General features: G+C 42.2%; 2 protein-coding genes across 2 annotated transcripts in view; both read right to left on the bottom strand.

Moving 5' to 3' along the window:
- Positions 1-304: 304 nt before the first annotated feature.
- On the bottom strand, positions 305-13,689 carry LOC311056188 (CREB-binding protein-like). Its single transcript, XM_084072629.1, has 9 exons — positions 13,627-13,689; positions 13,096-13,171; positions 11,898-12,089; positions 7,646-7,813; positions 3,952-4,065; positions 2,140-2,230; positions 1,757-1,860; positions 1,069-1,463; positions 305-591 (listed from the first exon to the last, which is right to left on the bottom strand). The coding sequence occupies exons 3-5, from the start codon at positions 12,087-12,089 to the stop codon at positions 3,982-3,984; spliced, it is 444 nt and encodes a 147-aa protein (XP_083928755.1). The 5' UTR covers positions 13,096-13,171; positions 13,627-13,689; the 3' UTR covers positions 305-591; positions 1,069-1,463; positions 1,757-1,860; positions 2,140-2,230; positions 3,952-3,981.
- The window catches only part of LOC311054637 (histone acetyltransferase KAT6A-like), a gene marked incomplete at its 3' end in the record, with an annotated part of 20,094 nt that continues 13,671 nt past the window's right edge, over positions 13,004-19,426 (bottom strand). Inside the window, 5 exon segments of the mRNA XM_084070643.1 lie at positions 13,004-13,056; positions 13,627-13,689; positions 13,872-14,046; positions 16,288-16,349; positions 16,352-16,430. Coding sequence (XP_083926769.1) covers positions 13,004-13,056; positions 13,627-13,689; positions 13,872-14,046; positions 16,288-16,349; positions 16,352-16,430 — 432 coding nt within the window.

The following is a 19,426-nucleotide window of genomic DNA, read 5'->3' as shown; positions in this document are numbered from 1 at the left end:
TACCCAGGGTTGCCAGAGCTGCTCAGTATAATTTCCCCGCAAGATTTTATTTGAAAATAGCCAATCTACAAGCTCACAACGCGTATGTATGTATATATACATATATATAACACTATGTACAACAAAAGAAATAGCTGATCTTCTGTTAACTCTGTTAACTTGCTATTTCTACTTTTTTAATATTTCAAAATGTTTTTTTTTTTCAATATGGAAGTAATTATGCAGAAATAATTGCGATTATCTCAAATAATTGTGATTATTCTGTAATATTTTTGACATGCCTACCTCCGACGAGCCCCCCCGCTGTTATCGCAGCGACAAATGTTGTGGCAAGCAGATTTGTGTGGAGTCAGTAAATCAGTGGTGTAAGTGTGGATGAGTGAAACATGGTGTAGTGCAGGGTGTGTGGATGAAAAGAATAATCAAATAGAACTGAACAAAAGCATGGGAGTAGCTGAAGAGGACAGCAGTCCTCTCTCCTCTGGATCTCAGCATGAAACGATCATGGGCTGGCTTTTATAGCTTCCTGGAGGCACCGTGCCCAGGTGCTCTCCAATGAGCCATTAGTACATTGAGTCACTCGCCTCGATCCTGCACACAACACACACACACACACACACAAAGAAACACGCACACACGCGCACACACGCGCACACATGCGCACGCACACACACACACGCACACACACACACACACCACACAGATGTAGACAATACGTTAGTTTATGTGTGGAAGCCAATACAATGAATAAAATTAAAAACATGTCACATTTCATATCCATTATTTGCACATCCCCAATTTATTTTTTGGGCGGCCACTGTTTGTGAAAATGATTTTCCAGCAGGAAATGATGAATGCGAAACATATTGTTTTACTATTGAGGCATAACTGCACCGATCTGTGTAAAACTTTGTATGCACACTCTAGAGGCCAAGGAAAAACCTTTTTTTGATATTAAGCCTTCAGATTTTATCCAAATTTCACGCAAATCGGTACACATAATCTCTATAGTCATGTGATCAAGACGGATTTGTTTGATTTGAACTTTATTAAATCCACTCATCCCACCTTGAAACAGTGCTGACGGCACTGGTGTAGCTGCTGTAGCGGGTCTGCAGCTGCTGTGTGTGGGCTTTGTTTGATTTGAACTTTATTAAATCCACTCATCCCACCTTGAAACAGTGCTGACAGCACTGGTGTAGCTGCTGTAGCTGGTCTGCAGGTGTAGCGGGTCTGCAGCTGCTGTGTGTGGGCTTTGTTTGATTTGAACTTTATTAAATCCACTCATCCCATCTTGAAACAGTGCTGACAGCACTGGTGTAGCTGCTGTAGCTGGTCTGCAGCTGCTGTGTGTGGGCTTTGTTTGATTTGAACTTTATTAAATCCACTCATCCCACCTTGAAACAGTGCTGACAGCACTGGTGTAGCTGCTGTAGCGGGTCTGCAGCTGCTGTGTGTGGGCTCTGAAAGAAAAGAGACAGTATCTCAAGAGATATCACAATTTTCAAGACGGATCTGTTTGATTTGATTTTATTAAGGGTTTGAGGCCTATCAGGCTCGAAGCCTTATTGCATCTCTTGGCTTTCACTATTATTATTCTTCCGCCGTTTTTGGCAGTTCTGGCCTAACCGTGTGGGCACTTTTTACGAAACTCAGCAATATGGTATTCTCTCTCTCTCTCTCTGCCTGCCTCTGCCTTTTCCCTCGAACCCGCTTATTGCTGCTTGCAGCTATATTTTTTATTTAATTCACTCACCAACTGCCTGTAGCAGTACACAGCACCAGCAACAGCACATTCAGCTGTCAGCACTGCAAAAGGCACCAGTATGCCGATGACTGCTCCCGTCTTACCAAAGACCCCTGTCAAGATTACAATTTTAATCAAGAATTGCACAGATATGAAAAATAATTTAGATATACAAATACATTATTGACATATTTAATAATTGTATACATGTAAGAATAGCAGAAATAGCTGATCTTCTGTTAACTCTGTTAACTTGCTATTTCTACTTTTTTAATATTTCAAAATGTTTTTTTTTTCAATATGGAAACGATTATAACTATGTAATTATGCAGAAATAATTGCGATTATCTCAAATAATTGTGATTATTCTGTAATATTTTTGACATGCCTACCTCCGACGAGCCCCCCCGCTGTTATCGCAGCGACAAATGTTGTGGCAAGCAGATTTGTGTTCTTGAGCACTTGGGCTCCCAATGACGGCATCTGAGGATGAGAACAGACATTTAACACGTTGTGAGCTTGTAGGTATAAAATAGGGCTAAAGTGGTAAATGTATGTTTTGTAATGTAATGTATATCTACAAAGTAACAAGTAACTAAAGGTTTCAAATCATTGTAGTGGGAACATTAGCCGAAAATAGCAGATCTACAAGCTCACAACGCCTCGCAGTGAGCTTGTAGGTCGGCTATTTTTGGCAAAGAGGGGATAAGAATAAATATGACGTTGTGCTCTCTCTCTCCAATCTATTCCGTTTCATGTCTCTCTCTCTCTCTCTCTCTCTCTCTCCTGGCCCTGTATTATCGCTGCTTGCAGCTATATTTGTCTTTGTTATTTTCATTCTGACGATACTGAGAAGCTACCGAGTGTAAAGTATTGAATGATAAGTTGCGAAGTCAATATTGTGGTTACAAAAGAGTTCTGAAAAGATTTGGGAGTTAATCATCTTTGAGGGGGAGATGTAATGAGTGAAGTTACTAAGACAGGGTGCTTGTCATTTTAAGAGCTGCATGTGTTGTGTGTGACGTAGGCGGAAGTACGAGAGAGGTTATGTGTGATGCCGGTTCTGGAGGGAACGTTAATAAACAGACTACTGCTGACACACAACAAGAGAACTCGTGGAGTCGCCTCATTATAATTGTGTGAACTTTATATGTCCTGTAAGATAGACATCTACAGACATTAGTTTTACAAAAACATTGTATTTTTTATCATGCTAACATTGAAGATGCTTCTTCCACTCTAGCTTTGATCGTGGTAGCTATGTACCGGCAGCCAAATGAACGAATAAGGATTGAGTAAGGAGTGTTGGAATGTGTGTTCTCATCCAATATGTTGTTTCTGGTGTGCGCATATATTATTATGTATACGACCAGATTCTCTTGTGGCGCTGTGCGCTTGTATTACAGGATATATGTGCTGATGACGTGTATTGTATGTGACGAGTGTGTTTTGCGTGCGCACTTTGTGATCTACAGCGAAAGATTCAACAATGCTGTGTGATGATAAGAGAAATAAAACAACAGTAAACTAAGATCTTGTGTCTGACCATTCCTCAACATGGCTAGCGAAGCTGGAAATCTTACAGGTTATGGGCCCAGGCGTGATGCAGGAGGAAGGTGGCAAAGATTAGTCTTTGATGGGAACGAAGACAACTACGAACTTTGGGAGGTAAAATTCCTCGGTCATATGAGAATGAGAGGTCTAAAAGACACGATCCTCTCCACCGTTGATCGTGAGAAAAGCCCTACAAATCCTACGGAACCATTACGCCAGCCACGGTAAACCCAGAATTATTGCACTATACACTGAACTGACGTCGCTAAGAAAAGAACATGAAGAGACCGTGACAGACTACGTACTCCGAGCTGAAAAGACGGTAACAGCATTAAGAAATGCTGTTGGTATTAATAAGTATGTTTTACTATGTTCTGTCCAATAATCGTTTAAACACATACATGATACGTTAAAAAGGGTTAGCGCAACCAGGCGTCTGCACCGGGGGGTTAAGCCAACAAGAAGAGGTACTAGTAGTGGTGCCAGATTCTGTGAGAGAAACAAGCAACCAGGTCTAGGAAAACCAGCCCAAAAGCAGCGACAATGGGCCACATGAGTACTTTAACATGTACATCAGCTATTAGAAAATCTTGCGGGGAAATTATACTGAGCAGCTCTGGCAACCCTGGGTACTAGCAGCAGGTACTCACGCTGCTGGTTGCGCTTGTCGCTGGCGTTCTTCAGAGGCAGGCAGACGGGACAGTCGTGCCGCGTGCAGTTCTTCCAGTGGGAGATGATCTGTCTGGACGACGCGCAGTGAGCCACTGGAGGAGAGATGGAAGACACAAAAAACAAGAGAAAGAAAGAGAGAGAGAGAGGAGGGCACAATATGAAACGTGAGTTATCCCATTAAGACCGGGAAAGCATCTGTGTCATTTTAGATTTTAGCGTTGTCTATTCAAAATGAGCAGATATACAAGCTCACAGCGCGCCACTTTGTGCCACGCTGCGAGCTTGTACGTCTGCTATTTTTCCAAAAGTAGAATCATTTTGAATTACGAAAACGTATGAGAACTACTGATTTAGAAGGCATTTGTAGAATCTGCCTCAGGTCTTAATGGGTTATTATCAAGATAGATTGCAGACGTGGTAAAGAGATGAGGACAATGAGCCCTTTATCACTTCACCGTCAGTAAATCGAGAACGCAGCCGAGGGAATAGTGAACGGCGCCTTAAGAGACGGGCAACGCTCTCTGTCTGAAATGACAAAAGGGCCGTGGCACATAATGACGGAAAGTCATTAGGTGCGCTACATAAAAGCCTCACCGGCTGCACCCCAGCCATTATTCACAGAAAAGAAGCAGCAGTTCAGCATGCTATTTTAACCACATACGCCTTCATTTTATACTTCGGCTATTCAAAATCAGGGTTAATATGGTAAAGAAGGTACTTTTTTAAACTTCTTTTTACAAGAAGTTTAAAAAAAACATCTCCAATCAAAAAACACCTCAATAATCATGTCACAACTTCAGAGACTAGCTGACAGAAAGAGGCCTAAACAAATCTGATATGGCATGCAAACATCTATGTAAAAACTATTTGTATTCAATCATCATGTCATAAAACCATAAACAGCCGACACAGCCAATGACGTGAAACCCCTCCTTTTTCCCCGTGAACATTAGAAGATATTAAAAAAAAAGAGAACATGAGCGTTCTGCTGTCTGCATTCAGTGCATTGTCATTGTCGACTTGTCGTCAGCATTGTTATCTGTTGTATAGCTTATGGACGGTGCTGAAATGTTGAAACATGCTGAAAAGTCATGAGTGAGTCTGAGTTGACATTCATTGTTGTAAAATCATACCAGTACCACTGTACTATTGGCAAACTGTTAATAAAGTACCCAATGAAAAATAATGCCTTTTCTTTCGGCCGCGGGTGGGGGGGCGGGGGAGTTTAAACATACTCAGTTCAGAGTAAATTCTGTGTACTGAATAAACCGAATTAACCGAAATAAAGTTACAAAACCCCCCCAAAAAAGTTGCGCGCGCGTGCATGTGTGGCAGGTTGGGCACCCGCAGGTGTTTATAAATATCGGCGCCCCTGGATGCTAGGGTTAAAGTGGTAAAGGCGATGCTTTAGGTATGCAGGCTTTAAATCGAAGAAGCAGTCACTCACAACAAATTGGAGAAATCAGAGATATAAGGAGGAAAGTAAAAGTTGGCGGGTGGGTGTTAAGTAAGAGTAGAAAAGGGAGAGTAAATAAAGGGAAAGAGGAAGCTGCTGTTAAGCAATCAAGTCTTAACACTGGCATGACTGAGGTTACATTATCCAACACACAGCCTGCAAAACGGTAATTTTGAACAAGAAATCAAGCTCTCCTATTCGTTACTGTCTCACCTCTGTGCTCCAGACTAGCTGACACCTTCTCACCCACACAGTGGGGGGTTCCATTGTCTTCTAAATAGCCATTAACATCTCAATTGCACTCTGCACAGTCAGTGAGCCCGCATAATGTTGTTGTTGTAGGCAGACACAAACATTATAAAATTAGGCTAACTTGTAATGGTAACTGCAGATTCTGTATGTAAAATCTTTATTTAAAAAAAAGCGTATAAAACAGCGCGACCTGTAGCGTCACACATTAAACTCTTCAGTGAAACATGGAGCCTATATGAACCACTGAAGCCACTGTCTAATTACGTGACTCCACGGTTAGGGTTAGGGTTAGATTACATGATCTCCATTGTGCAAAACACATGGATATCTCTTGACAAACCAATATTATATTATATAATATTCACATTATTGTCTGAGCGTAAAGCTCTCATTCTATCAGCTGTTCACGCTGATGAGAAAGCGTCTCCTCTCCTGTCCCTCTCATCTCCTTGTCAGCGTAACAAGTGAACACATCGCTATATGTTCCACAAATGTGCTCATTCCTGTGCTAAATATCTGATCTACAAACATAAAACAATCGCTGCCTGACGAGCCATATGCTTGTAGATCACATCTGTTGGCACAGCATTTTAAAACAGCGCGATCCAGTAGCAAACACTCTGTACACTGCAGTGAAAGGGTTGACACATTTTGCGAGAAAAATAAGCAGTCAGGTCTATGAAAATGTTACTGCATGCATTGTGCCCTAAGAAAACAGTGAGGCATGAAACCATTGCATTGTAAATGGGGTTTATATCCGAGGCAAATTTGCAACCCCAGTCCCTGGTTAGACCTTTCTATATAAATATTTACCTAATAAAAATTATCTACAAAAGGACATGCATGAAGCTCTAATCTAAACAAGTATGAAAATATATTTATATCTGCAAAGTAACTAGTAGCCTAACTAAAGTTTTCAAATAATTGTAGTGGAGTAAAAGTGCAAGATTTGCCTCTGAGTTGTAGTGGAGTAGAAAAGTATTACCATTATAATGTAATTATATATATCATTATAATAATAATAATAATAGAAAGACGCCCAAAGTCGCTTATAATAAGCAGACATGGCAACATAGAATAGTTGCGCAGCAGCAAGTCTGCTGTCTACGGGCCGCTCTGTGGGGGGTCTCGAGGTGTAAAGTGCTCTAGGGAGGGGGAGAGAGGGGGAGAGCGATCAATTTAGCCGAAATAAAACGGCTGGGATGGGATACATGGTATGTATTTCATATTTATAATGAGTAAAAAAAAACAAAAAAAACGGAGATGGTTTGAAACATATATTTAGGAAAAGTCATGAAAGGGGAACTTTCTCAGAGCTTCCTGAGAGAAGTTAAGCCACTTTCAATTCTCAAAATCGGTCCCATTGATTGCTTAGTCACGGAAGTGTTAAGCAATCAAAGTGGCTACGCTGAACAGCTCCAGAGACGAGACATCGCGCAAAAACCTAATTAAAAACAATGTGTAAAACTGAAGAAAGAGAGAGCGAGCTGGTAAGCGTCCGACATCGAAGAAATAAATCTAGTCCTTCACAGGAATAGAACTGGAACTATTTCCTCTCTTCATTAAGTCTCTTTCCTGTTCCTGGAAGAGATGTGCATGCCTCTGGCTCTGTGTTTGCTCTGTGCCGAGAGAGCCACACTTCACTGGAAGGTAAATTACTCGGCGATATTCGGAGGCGATGGTCTTACAACTAAACGCCCGCCCGCCCAAGCTCAATTTTCATCCAAGCCAGTTTCTTTTTTCTTAAGAGAAAAGCAAACATGTACCTAATTGTTTCACGCAGTCATATGAGAAAAACACACATCCAAGTCTATACTGCCTGTGTCGCTTATATCGGAGTGAACTCCTTGGCAGTGTAGCATCACTCCTACATTCCAGGTGTTTTATAAATCCGACATGGAAATACAGAGACACGACCGAAAATAAATCATACAAGTAGGCTGGAGTGGTTGTAGGCCACCTACCAGGTTGGGAACGCTGGCTGCTCCCTTCAGCTCTGCGGGGAACTGTGGCAGGCTGTTGGGGAGGGCCGTCTTGTTCTGGAGCTGCTGGGCGTTGACACCCGCTGGCCCCATCTGCTGTACCCCGGCCTGGCTGTAATGCTGGCCGAACGGAGCCCCAGACATCCCCATCTACACACAGGAGACAGAAACAGAGGCTGTTCAGAACAAGTATGGCTTCACAATAAGGGTGCAAGAGTTAATTGATTTAATTGAACTCATAGATTAGTTTCATTACTAAATGTTTTATATAATCTCCAAAAATGTTCTAATACAGCGAAAATAGCAGACCTACAAACTCACAACACATTGTGAGCTTATACATCGGATATTCAAGCTAGGGTTAAGTGCTTAACTCTCTCAGTGCCAAGCACCGAGTTATCCCGAGTTTTTTCTGAATGCCCTCAGTGCCTGAACGAGAAATCCAGAGTTTTTACTTTTTACTGTGATCACAATGTTCTGTTTATTTTTCATCATCAGTTTCGCTTTATGATTCCTTCAGACTCACCGGGTTCCGGATTCATGACGCAGATTCCGTTTCCGGTTCTCATTTTTTTCCGGTCATTTTAGGCCAGAATAGGGAAAAACACGTTTTTTCACACGGTACAAAAAACGAACGGAGAGCTCCACTTCTATTTTCTTTAGCCTGGGTGACGAACAGTTATCGTCGGGCCTTTCTGTGTGGATTTTGCATGTTCTCCTAGGGTAGGTACCCTCACAAAAAAACATGCAGTAATCCTGGTCCCTATACTGCCTCCCCCTGGCCAGCTGGGGCGCCTGATGGAGGGGAAGGGAACTGGTTGGAATGAATAACGTGTTCCTTCCACGCGCTATGTCCAACCAGGGAAACTCTCCCCTGTCTGGTGATAAGAAGGTCAGACGGCTCTCATGCATTGAAGGCGGCATGAGCTCGGCCCTGGCCTCCCTAGGTTGGCAGAGGGAAGGCAGTGCCCAGGATTACACGCTTAGGCATTGGCACTAGGGTGAAAAAATAGGGGTTACAAAATCGTGGGATATAAAAAAAAAAAAAAAAAAAACAGTAGCACAGACAGTGATCCATTTAATTTGTTTAAATTAGTCATTTCTGTTTTGTTCTGGTCAAGCCTCACTAAATATGAAATGTGGTCTAAGTTTGACTAACTCATTAATATACAGTCGGGTCCTGAATTCATTCAAGATAAGGTTTCTACGGTTGTCCTCTCATAGTTGAATATTCCATGAATAGGTCCGTTTGGTCTTGTTAGTCGATTCAGTCAGTATATAGAGCAATAGCCAATGTAAAGTTCTCAGTTCTCAACCTCACCAACCTGAAAAGGCGGGTTCTCTGCATGATGTGGCAAACACAATTTTACAGGTTTGTCAGTTAAATCAACTAATTGGTAAATTATTATTATTAGACAGCCCTATAAGTTTTACAACAGAACGCATTCCTTGTCAAAACTCGCCAACCTAGCGAAGCACTGCAGGATATTGGGTGTAAAATCACTGAGATTCCAGTATGTTCCCTGTATGTTCCAGCATAGCGTGTCTAACGTGCCAGGATTGGTTTCAGCCTCGAGGAAGAGTTGAGGAACCACAGCACCTCCATCGGTCTATTATAGATGTCAGCATATACTGTTCTAACCTCAACTGTAACAAGGGGGGGGGGGGGGGGGGGGAGTGGCTCCTGCTAGAGATGCCTCTTCACATCACGCCATCTGAACCACAATGTGTGACAAAAACAAGCAGTCGAACAGATGATCATCATAACACAGGGTTGGAGACAAGTTTTCAACTCTGTCTGGCTGAGTCTAGTACAGGAGGGAGGTTTAAGGAACACTTCTAAATCCTGACTTAAGTTTTCAAAAAAAAACTTTATTAAAAACAATAAAAAACAATTATGTTGCTATAACAACTAAAATGAAAGGTATCGGTTTGAAAGGTATAACAACATATAGGTGTAACAAAACTAAATGGGTTAAGGTAGACAAAACCAGAGTCGATGAGCAATAAATGACCGTGGGTTAAAATGAATTAGTTGCAGCTATAAATAACGCAAAACAAAAAGATTGAATTCCACCATCCATTATAGATTAATATCCTCTAAGAGGGGTGGAGGCTCCCTGCTGCTCTCAGCGCTCCAGCAGAGAGATGAAAGAGCAAGCCCCAACCCAGTGGAGAGACATAAACAGAGAGAGAGCGACAGAGAGAGAGAGACCAGCAGGCTCTCAACAGCTGAGTAGAGTGAGAGCAGCATAGCACAGTGCAGTCGCGTGCCTTTCCCCCTCTCTTTCAAACACACATACTCGCTACCTGCCACCATCTCCCTCTGACTCAGGAGCCTCCTTCGCTAGCACGCATCGGTTGAAAGCCTCACTAGGCAGACTTATGGCACTTTCTCACCACACGGTACCGGTACTCCACTCGCTTTCACTACCAGGTATACCTTGTTTTTTTCCCTGCAGATAGTACCCCCTCAATATAGCTGGCTGTAATAGCGACATCCAAACCTCTGTATAGCCGACATCTAGTTTAAATGTTTGTTAACAGTGTTGGGTAGCTTCCATGCAGTCATAGGAGAGTAAGTCGGGACGATTCTCTCTGACCAATCAGTAGTCTGCAGTGTTTTCACTAAGGATGCACTACATTGAAATGTAAGCAGATATCCGATGACCGATTGCTTGCATGGTCAAATAGATCAGTGCCAATATTGCTTTCACTGCTAAAGGAGTTGAGCACTAATTAGTTCTTTACCAACTTAAAAGGTAGGGTAAGTGATATTTTTTGTTAGTATACTTTGAACAAAGTATTTTGTTCAAAGGTTAAATCACTATATTCTGATAGTAATCGTTGCTATAGAGTGTTTGTTCAGTAACAGGAGTCTCCCTGTCTCTCCAGCTCTTTAATAAACAGAAAATACATTTTTCGGTAGGTGTCAAAATCTCAGCCAATCAGGAGAAAGTATCAATTTTTAAGCTTAATTTGTATAGTGTTCCGGTTCCAATTTTGTCTGCTCATTTCTTAGTGTCATCACTTCAAATTTCACTTGTTTAATCTGTATCCTGATTGAGTTCTCTGTCCTGGTTGTATAAAATTGGAAATGAAACTGAAACGAAAATGCATTTTCTGTTTAATAAAGAGGTGGAGAGACAAGGAGACTCCTAATACTGAACAAACACTCTATAGCAATGAGTACTATCAGAATATAGAGCTATTTAACACTTATTTTAACCAAAGCAAATCACTTACCCTACCTTTAATGGCATTTATACCTCTGGGACCCCAATTCATATTGTAAAATCAATGTTAATTTAACTCTGAGAGTGTACAAATGTTTGTACACTCTCAGAGTTACAGACCCATAAGGGTCCGTTTGGTTCCTGTCCATCATTTAGCTGCGGACCCTGGAACCCCCTCCAGTACTTTGAGAACCAATGCCTTAGAAGGACTGTTCCGTGATAGCCCTGAAACATGACTGTCATACCATGACAGTCATGGTGCCATGTCCCCCTGGGTTTTCGGGGAGTTCTATTTGTTGACATTGCCAACTCTCACATGTACATAAACGTTCAGATTTCAAATATAAAGTGCTTACCACGAGCCACGGATGTTACCTCGCGATGCGGACCACATTAAGTACCCGTATCCCCCGTATTGTTCAATAAACAGCATTTTAATCCCATCGCCGGCCATTTTCTTTTTTTTTTTTTTTTTGTAATGTATCAGAGTGCAATACACCTCCCAACCATTAGGTGTCGCATGGTTGAAAGTATCGGAGAACATTTGGAGAAAATGGCCGGCGATCGGATTAAAATGCTTTTTAGCTAGTCAACAAACAACAGGGTAAATAGTCATATAGGTAGAGTGCCAAGAAAACAAATGTGTGCTTCTAAGAAACTAGGATACCAGGTAAACATCAATCCTAGCATCTGTATAAACAACATGCTATCTAAATAATGCCATTAAATGCCATGTCTATCTAAATAACATTCTTCACATTTGTGGTCAAGCAAAACAAATCGAAATAACAAAAACATGAAAGAGTAGCCGACACATTTATCTATCAGAAAGGGTTGACAAGAAGAGATACAATGAGAGGTGTGCTAGGGGGTGAGGATGATGGTTCTGTGGCAAGATAAACATACTTCTATGCACACTATATACAAACCAACATGTCCTTGACCAAGCATTATGATATAATCAGACTGAAAACAACGCCCAAATCGGTGGTCCTCACCTGAGTGACAGCAGCCTGTACAGTGGGTTGTCCCAGGCCTACATTCACATTCATTCCCCCGCCGCTGGCTGCAGGGAACTGGCCCTGGGGCATGAACTGGCCCTGGTTGGCGCCTGGCTGGCCCACCATGTTATTACCATGACTACCCATCATGCCTGGAGCTTGAGGCATCCTCAACGGGGACATGCCCATCTGGAGAAAGGGAGAAAAGAATTAAGAAGAGGAAAAAAGCACATGATTGTGGTTGTCGACATCCAGCATTTGAATGTCTGCCAAGACAAATTGACTACATCTGAATGGAGCGCAACCTCCATACACAGTACCACGACAATACACCCTTGAACAGGTGCCTTGTTTATTGACGAATAAACTGTGCATTCATTTAAAAATCACACCCAGTGTGAAGAGAGTGGTGCCTTTGAAAGTGTAACTGGTTGCATCCTTGTGTTGCAATCAGCAACAATATGTTGTCACGTGACACGTGACAACATATTGTCACGTGTCACGTGAAGCTTGACCAATCAGCCGTGCTCAAACATACGGACACACGGACAAAGTCAAATGTAGGAGTGGTTGGCACCACTCAAAAATCCCACATGGCGGCTGATCGAAAGCAGACAGGGGAATGTTAACAACTTGAGCCCTATATATACTTTGTACGACAAATGGTGAAAATACCAGATCTACAAGCTCACTTGTAGATCTTCATTTTCACCATTTGCAAAAGATTTTAGAGAACTTTGGACACATTTTTAGGATTTGCCCAAAATACAGATGCGGGGTAAATGTTGCTAACAACTTATTAAATCTGGGCCCAAGAGTCCTTCCACCGTTCCCACTGGCTGACGGCTGCAGTGACATTACAGCCATCAAGCTCATCAATGGACCAGGGACCTGGGTCAACTCGTTTTTACAAACGTTGAGATAGTAGAAACAGTACTAGGGGGAAGAAGAGGCAGAGGAGGGCTGGACGAGGTTCACAAAGACACAGAGGCACTATGCAGCAAACAGAAGGCACAGGGAAGGAGGGACAGAGCCAAAAAGTGCCACGGAGAGGGGAGCGGGAGTAAGGGAACGATGATCTGGAGAAATGAGGCTGTAGAGAGTTAGAGGTGCCAGGAAGGGAGATGGAACAGAGCCATGAGGGCGAGACAGAGGACTGACAGGGGAAATGAGGGAAGGAGAAGAGACATCTCACCGGGCGGCCCGCGCTCCCATGGGTGCCTGAGACATCTGCACGTTCTGCATCGCCATGGGGTTAAACTAATTGATTCCTGTGGGGACAGCAGACACGCACACAATTAAAGGCCTATTTACTGCGCTCGGAGCTGTTGTAATTAAATATTCCATGGTCTACTGAGCTCGCAGAGTCACTGAAATCGGCTTGGTTAATCATCAGAGCCCCGACAATGTTGTTCATTTAGGATAATGACTCTGGTTAAACAAAACCACACAGGTGCGCGGGTCAGGTGCGCGGGTCGACACATCAAAGTGTGAAGCTACTGTACTTACTATATTTGTCTTATAATCAATCAGTCTTTCATTTATAAAAGGGAATTTGCTATATATTTTTCTCGTGCAAGTCTCCTGTGAGTTTTGCCTGTGTATAAAGTGGACTGTAAAATAACTCTGACTTAACTAGGTTAGGCTAGTTCTGAAGGACAACCAATTATATGAGGACTGCAATACTAAATTGATAGTTCATGAATGCAGAAGGGAGCGCACGTACCTTGGGACACCTGCATACGATTCATGATCTGATTTGGCACGTTGGGCATAGGCACAGGTCCATCTGAGAGAAGGAGGAGAGATAAAACCGTGTTCATCGACCATATTCACATGGCCATTTTGCTTTTATGTCATACTCGGTGGGTGGGGGGAAATGACGCTTTCTGTAACTCAAATGAGCTCCACAGTGCGTATAGTCAATGTTCTCAAACATGTATGAATAGCATCTAGGTGGGCAGTACTCACTGGGAGGTCTAACAGCCTGACCAGGGCCCATGGCGTTGGGCTGGGCCATGCCGGGCGGCTGGGGTCCCGATGCGCCCACCATGCCAGGCTGTTTCTGCAGCCGCGAGCGTCTCTTTTCTTCCAGTTCCTTCTGGATCTTATAGATCTTCTCTGCCAGGAAATGATAGTACTCATCCTAGAGGCAGGGGGGGACAGGGCAATATATGTTCAATGTTGGCTTTGTGGTCTAAGAAATATCCTCTGCGCTCATGCAGTGCTTAAATATTCATTTAAAAAAAAACTTTATTTCATACAAAACTTGCAGCTGAAAGTGTTCCATTAAAAGGATTAAAAAAACAACGGGAAACGGATTAAAAGGAAGCAAACAAGACAAACAAAGTGCTTCGCATTAAAAAAAAAAAAAAAAAAGAAAAACTTTGAAGGAACATAAAACAACAGGCAGTCTGTGATGTAGGCCGGCCCTAACCCGTTGAGGGCTTTATAAACAAGTAGAAGGACTTTAACATTGACTCTGGAAGACACAGGGAGCCAGTGTAGTCTGGAGTGATCGGCTCTTTTGTTTATGTTAGCAGTCTAGCAGCACAGTTCTGAATAAGCTGGACTTTTAGGACACACTACTGCAATGCAAAAAGTGCATTTGCAGTAGTCCAACCTACTTGAGATAAAATGATTTCTGTGTTATCCTCATTTAATTTTACAAAGTTATTTAGGGTCCCCACACATTTTTACCAATGAATTTCCAAAACTTTTCCAAAACTTTTCCAGAATATTTAGCCCAATTTCCAGGCCTATATAACAATCATTCAGCGCAATAATGTGTCTCTTACTCCTATGTACAATGCCCAAAGATAGGCAGTGTAGCAAAATAAATAAATGAAAAAAAAAAAAAAGGGTTTGGGGGTGGGGCACAGCCGCGAAACCTCGCTCAAATAGAGCCTGCGAGTGAAAATAGGAGGGGTGGACGACGTCGTTGCACGGTTCGTTGTCGCTTGCGGTAGGTCAGGACGGTCTCATTCAAAAACATGTATTTTAATGAGATTTCATTGCCCGCTCGCGTCGCGTCACGTCGCATCGCTGGCAGTGCGGATGGGGTGTTACACAGCCTGTTCGGCGAAAAAGTACTTATGTTACATATTTCGTGTAATGTTATACATCTTAATGAAAAGGTTTTGTATTAAAAAAAATCAATAGCCAAAAACAATGCATAGCCAAATATTTTTCCAGGACCCTTGATAAATTCCAGGACCTTTGATGAAGTTTGATCAATTCAAAACCTTTTCCAGTACTGGATTTTTTTTTTTTTTTTCTCAAAATATTTCCAGGAATTTCATGACCGTGGGGACCCTAATCATTTCATCGACACATATGCTGGGATGGCCTGGAATCGAACCTGGGGCAACCAGGGCCTCTGGCTCCCTAGGCGGGCTCACTAACCACTCAGCTATGGCCGCCCCTATTGAGCATTACAACACACTTAAGTGTAAGTGTAAGGAATGGATCCGTGATCCATTTGTGAATGTCCCTGGGGAATTGTCTGTCCCTGTGGAGGAAGATCAACTCCTTGAGGTTGCAAATGACCGTGGCATGTTTATGTTTGAGATAACTTAATCTCTGCTGACATTCTGGATTAAAATCAAGGTTGAATAGCTACAAAAGTACTGAAAATGTTGCTTCCATTTCCAACGTCCACACCATCACTCAAGTATGAGGAGAGCAAAATTCTCTCTACATTCTTGGTTAATAACTAACACATTTTTTATTGGTTATTTTACTCAGATGTTTGGTCACAATCAAATTGGTCTGTGGTACATAAAGGTAGGGGGCCCCTGGTGTACAATGATCTCGTGCATGCATGTTACACAGGAGGCAGTCTGTAGTACTGGATGTGGATCAAGGTGTACTACCACACACCCTCACTAGATGCTGCGTTTGGCAGCGAGGACTCATGCTAATGGGAGCACCTGCATCAGGAAAACATGCTCCCAATTCACTAGAATTCATTACAACAGGTCAGTCAACACATTTTGTTGTAGTTTTCCTTTCTTGAGCCCCATTTCTCCATTGTATTATCTGTACCTTATTACTTATTGCTGTGACAACTCAATTTCCCCACCGGGATCAATTCAAGTCAATAAAAGTGTTATTTTCCTGAAGATGACCTTTTAAGTCATTACTGCCTTATTGGCAATACTTTGAAGACTGAAAGTATAGATCAATCAGAGAGGGGATGACATTGTGATGGGGTCGGGTTCAAAAGCATAAGTTGCAATAGGGTCTGTGCCTGTGTGATAAGCATGCTACCTGCATGACTCTTATGTCATCTAATCTAAGCCTATTTCTCACATTACATAATGTCGTGGCTAATGCCATGACGGCTCTTGTGTTTGTGTAGTAGGGGGACTGTGACGGTGTGCACCTTAGAGAAGTATCCAACAAGATGGCAGCCCTTGCTGTCGTTCTGGGTGAGGACGTAGAAGAGTACAGTGTCTTGTGGTCCAGGAACAGCTTGGCCAGCAGGCACAGGTTCTGACAGTAGATTGTGCCCACATTGCCATCCACCTGAAGGGGAAAATAGAATGCAAATGTAAGTGCATGTGTACATACAATAATTATGCATGCGCAAACATCTAGGCCAGGCGGCAAAGAATCTCTGCTGGAATGGAAGCTCACATCCGGGTTCTCTTTCTTTATTACCTTAGCAAACCTTTTCATAAACACTTTGTTTTCAATCGCTAGTTTAAAGTGTTTTTTTAAATCATCGTGATATGCGTTTAGTAAATTATGGTCCCAATAATACAAAAAAATAATGATAAAGTAAGGTATTTTTCTAGGGTTTCTACCGGTTCTACCGAGTGAAGACCCGCCCTTGCTGCGGTTTCAGCCAATAGCAGTCGTTTCCGGTAGCATTTCGGACAGGATATAGAAAGATGGCGGATTTGAAATAGCTGAAAAACAGGCTTCAAAACGGGTCTGTAGAAACCAATGTAGAAACTGTAGAAACTTTGTCCATTCTTTTTTACAGTCTATGATTTATGCCTACAAAGGCAAATTTGCATAGACAAATAAAAATGCAGGCGCGCACACACTGGGAGGATATCAATATGAACTACAGTGAAAACTTCACAAAGCTCCCCGAGGGTATCTGTAAGTGGGCATCTTTAAAGTGCCATTAGAGCTGTGGGACAAGGAGAAGACAAGGAGAGGAGAGACGAACACAATGATCTCAGCTACATCTCTGGAGAGACACACACACACACACGAGAGCGAGTGCACACACAAGAGAGGAGAGAGAGAGACAAATACAGAGGAAGGACAGAAAACAGCTATGGACAGTGACGAGAGGAAAGAACAATAGAAAAATGGAGGTTGGCAGCTGGCCAGTGCTTTCCTGGACCAGTTTCAACATCAGCACTGATTGAGAACAGTCTGCAGAGAGAAGATGCAGTAACCAAGGCCTGAACACATCGCTGATAGCCCCTGCTGAACAGCCCCACACAATAAAACACCACAAACCAGATCAGTACGTCTCTGGCCTGAAATGGTTGTGCCTGTACGAGAGGTTCAAGTAAGTTCAAATGCTTCATTCACAAGGCAAGCTATCTTCCCCCCCACAGGCTGCATTGTTTAAGAATGCTAACCCACGGCGCTTCCTGTTCAGCAGTAAATCGAGCTGAAGGTTCAAATGTCATTGTCCCAAGTGGGAAATTTGTTTCGTGGCAAGGTGTACTAGAATACTTGCATAAGTTGTGTGATAGTACTCGCAGGCGTGCTACTTACGGTAGATTGTTAGGTTGTATTATGTAACTGTGACAATCCGGTTGTGTATGGCGTGTAGGCGAGGACGAAGGCGGTGTTGGGTGTCACGCTGTTTGATTTCAGGGTAGGGAGGAGTAAATGACACCTCTGGAGGAGGATGTGGACGAGAGGGGCGGTGGCTGCAGCAGACCTGTGGTTTGTGGGCTAGGCCTTGACTGCCTGCCGCCCGCCCTGTCTTTCTACTCTCAAACATTCTTTCTTTCCTCTAACTCAGTCCTCTATCTTTCTCTCCTCTAATACTTTAGTCAATCTTCCATCACTCCACATATGTAGTAGCTAACTCCCTGGTCAGTAAGCTTCTACATTTTAAGAATCTGTTTAGGTACAATCAAAGTAAAATCTGACTCTTATCGTCCAAAAAGTATCATCAAGTTCAACCTAACTATAAATTGCTGTTGTGATTTTTTTGTTATCTCCAACAACTTTGGTAGAGTAAAGCCTTCATGTTGTGACTGGCTGTCGACAATAGATAATTAAAAATAAATACAAAATAAAATAAAAGTAGCTTGTGTGGGTCTCGATTTAAAACTTTTTTTAACATACCTTCCAAAGGACACATGAAGTATAAGTGTTGTGTAAAGTACTTTGGCATAGTTTTTGATCAGTTTGTCTCATGTGTTGGTATTGCTAAAAGTGTTATTCAGAGATTAAATGCAAGGCTAAGGGTTTTGTAGTGACAAGGAAAGAGCTCGACTCTTGACAGATTAAAAAGGCTTTGTTCTGCCCTAATCCATTGTCTGACTTTGACAAACCACTTCCTGCCTGGAACTCCAGGCTCTATAGAAGCCTTAAGCAGAAGCTCCAGATGAAGCATATCAACATGGTCAGATTTATTCAAGTGAACCAGGCCCTAGATCTCATGTTGGACAGGGGGAGCCTTCCAGCCTGTGCTTACCAAAATTGGAGGATAATGTCGAGTTCCTTAGACATTCATAAAAATTAAAGAGGCATTTTCACTTGTATAAAATATTAGCATAGATTTCCTATTTATTTATGTAAAATTACTGATGATAAAGTGCTTTACCCAGGTGGTGTAATTGCTTGTCTTATCCATTTATTTGTACACTTTAACCTTGACCCCATTGAAAATAAGCAGGCCTATTCAGATTAATGGGTTATAAGGAATTATTTTATTCCATTTGAGGATGTATTTTAATTATTCGAGGTGTCATTTTATATTGAATGACAAATCAAAATCTGATCACTCACTCTTTTCCTTCCACGCTTGTGCTCTTATTCAGTCTAATTCCTAAACACTTGACTTTCTTTTTTTTTTTACTCCACACAATTTCTTCCCTCCACCTTTCTGTTTACCTCTGTCCTATTCTACCCGCTCCCGCCCCCTCTGCTGCGCGGTGCGTCTCTCCATCCAGGGTCCCCACACATTTTTAGCAATGAATTTCCAAAACTTTTCCAGAATATTTAGCCCAATTTCCAGGCCTATATAACAATCATTCGGCGCAATAATGTGTCTCTTACTCCTATGTAGAATGCCCAAAGATAGGCAGTGTAGCAAAAATAAAGTTTGAGACATACATTAGGCTGCCGTCACACAGCCCGTTCGGCGAAAAACTACTTATGTTACATATTTCGTGTAATATTATTCATGTTTATGAAAATGTTTTGTTTTAACAAAATCAATAACCAAAAACAATGCATAGCCAAATATTTTTCCAGGACCCTTGATAAATTCCAGGACCTTTGATGATGTTTGATCAATTTCAAACCTTTTCCAGTAC

Source organism: Gymnoscopelus microlampas, assembly GCF_963454915.1.
Source record: "Gymnoscopelus microlampas genome assembly, chromosome: 11".
NCBI lineage: Eukaryota > Metazoa > Chordata > Actinopteri > Myctophiformes > Myctophidae > Gymnoscopelus > Gymnoscopelus microlampas.
This window is presented reverse-complemented; position numbering and strand designations above follow the sequence as displayed.